At 44.3% G+C, this 6214-nt stretch overlaps 1 protein-coding gene across 1 annotated transcript; it reads left to right on the top strand.

Moving 5' to 3' along the window:
* Positions 1–1867: 1867 nt before the first annotated feature.
* bmf1 (BCL2 modifying factor 1) lies at positions 1868–5320 on the top strand (the record flags this gene model as incomplete). Its single annotated transcript, XM_079752276.1, has 3 exons — positions 1868–1978; positions 4072–4269; positions 5001–5320. Exons 2-3 carry the CDS (start codon positions 4098–4100, stop codon positions 5318–5320), a joined length of 492 nt encoding a protein of 163 aa, XP_079608402.1. The 5' UTR covers positions 1868–1978; positions 4072–4097.
* Positions 5321–6214: the final 894 nt, after the last annotated feature.

Raw genomic sequence — 6214 nt, 5'->3', positions numbered from 1 at the left:
AGGGGACCAGCACAATGCCGATACGCTGTGCATACATGGGAACCTAGTTTATAAAGGTAAAGTGAGCTGTGCTGTCTTTCCTAGAGACAAGAGGCCCCTTACTGTGAGGATAAAGGTTATTGGAGATTATCTGAGATAAACTTTAGGTGACTGACATAGTAATGAATTAGAAGTTGTGTCATTCTTGTTAAGAATTGTCAATTGATGATGAGATGTAGTCACAGAATTTATAATCCCAAATGTCCTGATACTCTTAATCCTAATACTCTCTACATAGGCCTATTTAGTGTGTGGTTTAGGTAACGAGTGGAAGGTGACTAAAACGTAGACTACCTATTCCATGTAACTCTTCTAATCACCATACTACGGTTCAGAGTTAATTTATTAGTGTTCATTTATTTCATTTATCAGTGATAATGGTACATTTACGTTTATATTTAGGGCATTTGGCAGACACTTTTGTAACACTTACAATGATTAGGTAATAGGTACAGCAACATACAATAATTATATTTTAAATAATGGTATATATATATATATATATATATATATATATATATATATATATATATATATATATATATATATATATATATATATATATATATATATATATATCGTCACCCTCTTAAAGTAATGGCCTAAGTCACCTTTTTGCCAAAATGATTTTCTTGCCTAAATCAGCTCTTTGTGATGCTAGCCACCTCTGGTAAAATCCCCAACATCCTCAGTTGAACAGATCATGTGATCCTACCCGTTTAGTGTAATGGCCTGTGTCAAGAGTGTGAATTAGGCCAATTTATTTTGCCTAAGTCACTAGACAAGAGTGACTTAGGCAAAAATCATTTGATATTATCACAGAGGAAAGTTTTCCTGCCATTTGTTTGGTTTAGCTAACAGTTATTACAGTTGTGACGTTTGAGTTTGCTTTACTGAATTAAAGTGTCATTCACAGCCAAACTTCCCTCTGTCTCCTCTGAGTCTATGTGTGCTCCACTAGCATATTCAAATGTTTGTGGCATAGGCCTACCCTTCCTCATGGTCTGTTACAGTAGTGGGAAAAAAAAGAAATGCACTGTTTTGCCTCACTTATTCCAGAATTAATTCGGCCCAAGTCAGGTTCAAAATTTAGTAAATCACAAAGGCATGTTCATAAATTGGCCTAAGTCATCTTATCCTCTTATGTTACACAATTGACTGACATCATTATTTGTATATCAATAGTAATCTATTGTCATAACCTTTGTGTTTGAAATGATTCATAAATATCATATACTCTATATATGGTTCAGTTTTTTCTGTTTTCTGAACAACTTGAAAATATGACTTAGGCCATTACTTTAAGAGGGTGACGATATATATATTATTCATTACTATGTGAGTCACCTAAAGCTAATCTCAGATAATCTCCAATAATCTTTATCCCATTATGGTATTTTTATAAATATCATACATCGCTGGATAAATTGCTGCTTTAATAGAGGAGCTGGCGGTTTTTTTTATTTTCTGCCAGTTTTTCTTGGTCCTTCCTCTTACTTCCTCTACTTACTGAGTTGGGTTACAGTAAGTTCCTGTGCCTTCGCGGGAAACTGAACGTGTTTTCGTTTCCAACAGTTTGCAGAGAAGCTGTCTCGTGCTTTAGGGAATTTCCCGTCCACGTGTCTGAATACGCATAAGAAAAAGAAGAAAAACAAACCAACTCATTGGTTGAGGCAGAATATTTAAATACATCTTAAAGGAAACGCACCCAAGAGACGAAGAGAAAGGGCGTATGTTTACGCCCTTTCTTGTACCACGCCCCTTTAGAGGCGGAACCCTTTTGGACCAGAGGTCTGCGAAATGAAATAGCCGTATATCCATTTCTCATTCGGAATGGGAGTTGGGGGTGAAACGGACTATATCTGTTGATTCAACGGGATTGTGAGCGTGCTTTAATTTCAAGTGAAAGGCAAATACAACCTTGAATGAAAAACTTGCGGTGAGTTTCTGAAACGCTTTTTTGTAATAATATTCGATTGTTTTATCTACCTGACACAGTCCATATCCGATGAAAACAAGTAAGAAACCAAACGTGGTTTATGTAATTAATAATCCTGTATCGCTGAAGTCGTGCGTTGAGTTTGGCAGGCTGTAATGGCGTATTACTGCTAAGTTTTCATATTACAAATAGTCAACAGCTCACCACATTGCTTTACCGGCTCCCGGCCCCGGCTCATCACCCGGCTCTCAGTGAAGGCACGCAACTCCGTCCGTTTGTATTATTTGTAAATCAAACTGGTGCGTCTTGTTATATTCATGATGCGTCTTGAGAATGCATTGTTTTTTATCATACATATGTATGTTATTATTGTAGGTTACTATTAATGTCTTAAACCGGCACAATGGTGCCCGCAACTGCTGCAGCGGCTCATGCGATGCGATGCCACATAATAGCGAGCTATATTGTTGTCAAATCAACCGCATAAGAACAACACAAGTAGCCTAGTTATAGGACCCAGAGTCTGATAACGGCAAAGAAACCACCAGCCAATAAACGCGACTACCTATGCGGTTTTTTTTTAATCTGATATCAAATCGTAACATTTTTCTACTGTTAATATGTCGGGACATGTATATTAATGATGTGTCGCACCCGGTCAGCTGATGTCTTAGAAAACATGGCAATTGATTTGAAGTACTTCGCATTTGCAAAACGGACACTGTTATTGTTCGGAACAAAATATAATTTAAGATTGAATCAGTACACTGATGCGCCACCTGATGTTGTTTAATGCCCATACTAGTGCTGCATGCGAAGTGTTTTTTTGCTGTGTGTTGCGTCGAAACTCTTTATTTTTCCATTTCCTTGAGCGCTTGAACACCCTCCCCCTCAGAGTTGAAGAGGGTATGCTGGAGTCGAGAGGTTTCCTATGCCTCTCTTTATCCTTTGTCAGTGTGCGGCAGGGGGAGCCAATCCTCTTACAGCCAGACCCGTGGACCCGCTCTGAGGCTCCTAGTGCAACAAAAAAAAAAGAAGAGAGAAAAAGCCCGCGCGATCTTAAATACATGTTGCTCTTTTACGGATCTTGCATGTTCTTGTACTGTTTGTCAAAACAAAGAATTAAGTGGTTTTACACACGGGACTTGTTGTAAACACTCACGGGATAGCGTGAGGTCTGAAAACACTAGAGGCAGCCCAATCTGCTTATGTTGGGTGAAAAGATGAATCCCTCGGAGGGGCCTGGCGAGCAGACAAGGCCCGGGAAGGCAGAATAGTGTACGACTTTCCTCAAAGGCTGTCATTACCCGCTTGCTGTAGACCCTCATTTGAAAGTGTGGTAGTAGTCTAACCCTGCATTACAACTTTGTGGTGAATTGGGTTCAAGATGGTGAAGCTACTGTAATTTCATCTGTGTTGTGACCCTATTTTAAACCCCATTTGACCCTCGTATAAAAGATTCTATCAAGATTGAGGGATTTGCTTGGTTGACTTTTGAAGGGTTCTCAACTGCCCACCTCTTGACTGATAGGAAGATGCACCCATGTTTGGTCATTGTACCTGTATTCAGTTGTTAGGCACAGTCTGTCTGTATAGGTATGGACCTAGTAGTAGTGCAATATCTGATCATGAAACTCAAGGACATATGGTTTGAAATTGTTAATCAGTTCGGGAAAAAAAACCCCAAGACTTTTCTCCCTCGCTGGCTAGCATGGCGTAAATGACACATCCTCCTCCGCAGAAATCACTGCCAAAACCTCATTGGGATAAATTTAGCTCAAGCGGGCCTCATAACTACGTGGGTTAGTCAACTACATGGTTCGATCTCGAGGAGATAAGCTGAGTCATGTATTTAAGGCAGCGCTAGCTGAAACAAAGAAAGGGTTGAGTAATTTCTACTGCCAGACGCGTGCACTGGGCTTCTCTTTTTGAGTCAAACACTCATATAATATAAACCGGCGCGGTTAACCGAAATCTTGAAATTCAGAATGTCCCTTTTGTAAAGTCCCCAACACACATGGTGAACCGCACGGTTCATCGACACGGTGCCTTGCTGTCGTTCTAACGCCTCCCCACCTCATCCCACTACCCAGGTGGTCCACCTCATTGGGGCCCCCGTATGGACGATGACGAGGACGATGTGTTTGAGCCAGACTCGTACCTCTCGCACCCCACCATCAGGGCGATAAAGTGCAAAGACCAGGGGACACAGACACCCTGCCCTGCCCTGGTCAGCGCCAACGGCATGCTGCCCTGTGGCGGCAACACGGAGCCCAGACACCTCTTTCACGGTGAGTCCCTTCAGCGCCGGCACGTTGTCACGCACACATGCACGCACACACACGCACATGCACGCACGGCACAGACGGCGCACACATGCGCTCACACACGCATGCATTCACGGCACGCACAGACGGACACACACACTAGGCTAACATGTGGTCACTTGCACTATGGAAAATAACAAGCAATGCGGGGGAGGGTTGTGTCGTTGTGCGTTATAAAAACAAGAAGTGCCAAATCCATGGTGTGAGGCCGGGAGAGTATATACTGGAGGTTTCTCACTGCCCAGGCGCCACAGAGTCCATATTGCTATTGACTTTTTATGGCTTGTACGGTCTGCGCCCAGCTGCTGGGCGACTAAAGAGTCGCTAGACAGACGTGGCCGCTCAGAGAGGACATGGCGCGACAGTGGTCATCATCTCAGTATGCTTTGCCCACGCCGTCCCTATCCCAGGGAAACGGCCTATCTGAGACAGTAAAGTTATATTGCACCCATCAACGATTCGGACAGCGTACTGGAAGTTTCGACATTCGAAATCGAAAAAAGAAGTTCCTATTGCAACGTTTACAGCTGCGACAATATAAAAAAAAGGAGAATTTTAATCAGAACATTTAACGTGATTCAAAACTCTGAACACCCAGCACACACAGATTCACAGAGTGGACGTGGGAAGTGAAAACAAGACCAACCTCTATGTATTTAAGTGTCAGACCTAAATAACCGCTCATCCTCTTGCAGGCAACGCAGGCTTTCGATCGCACTTTCCGGCTCCCTTTGAGCTGGGCGGCGAGCAGCAGGACGAGCAGCAGCGAGACATGGAGCGAGGAAGGGGCGCGGGGCTGCAGCGGATGCAGCAGCAGCAGCAGCAGCAGCAGCAGCAACGGCAGCCAGCGGCACTCAGCGTGGAAGCCCACATCGGACAGAAGCTGCGTGTCATAGGAGACCAGTTCCACGGGGAAAACCTGCAACAGGTGGGGAGGAAACCGACATGTCCGCTCACGCACCGCACCACCGCCGGGCAACACGTGGTGGCTGTCAGTTTGGGATGCAGTGTTTAGCAGAGTTCAACTGTAGCTGTAGCCTAGCCTTTTCGTAGGGTTATTGTTGTTGTTGTTGTTGTTGTTGTTGTTGTTTTTGATGCTACCCCTGTGGTGTACAGTGCCATTATCTCTGCGTTCTCATCACCCTCCCCCGACCTTCCCTCCCCCAATCCAGTGGAAGCCCAGTGTAGTAGAACAAGGCCTGCCCCCCTCCCCTCCCTCCAGAACTTTTACCCCCCATCCCCCACGCCCCCGCCCCTCACCCACCTCCTCTTCCTGTTTATTTCTCTCTGCCTCTCCCTCTCTGTCCGCTCCCACTTCCTGTGAGTGTAGGTGGGGGTTGTTGTGTGGTGGGAGGATGGGGGTGTTCTGTGTGTTGTGTGTGTGGAGGGAGGGGCTGCTGTGTGGCGGTGTCAGGGTGACTCTGTCCGCTGACTCACTCTTCTTATCTACGGGCGGGTGTTTTGCACTGAAAAAAAAGCAAAGCAGCAATTCAGAGGAGCAGAAGAGAAAAACGTACGATACGGTCGCCGTGTTGCTCTGGCGGACGGAAATATCAGTCCCTCGCTGCGCTGAGGGTTAACTGTCAACGCCGAGAGAAAAACAGACAGTGACTTAAAACATAAAAACAGCACTCACGCACGCATTCACATGCGCACACACGCAAACAACACACGCAGGCACACGTACACAAACACGCAGGCACACATACACACAAACAAACATAAACATATGTCAACACACATACATACACACTAACTCACACACACATAAACACACAAAGACAAACACACACACACACACACACACACACATAAAGACACACGCACCCACAAATACACACAAACTGACACAAACACACATACACACATACAAACCATTTTCAACCATGAGAGAAAAAAAAAGCAGAAG

The sequence above is a fragment of the Pollachius pollachius genome, assembly GCF_949987615.1.
Source record: "Pollachius pollachius genome assembly, chromosome: 15".
Classification (NCBI taxonomy): domain Eukaryota; kingdom Metazoa; phylum Chordata; class Actinopteri; order Gadiformes; family Gadidae; genus Pollachius; species Pollachius pollachius.
Note: the sequence above shows the minus strand (reverse complement) of the source record. Positions and strands in the feature narration are given on the sequence as shown.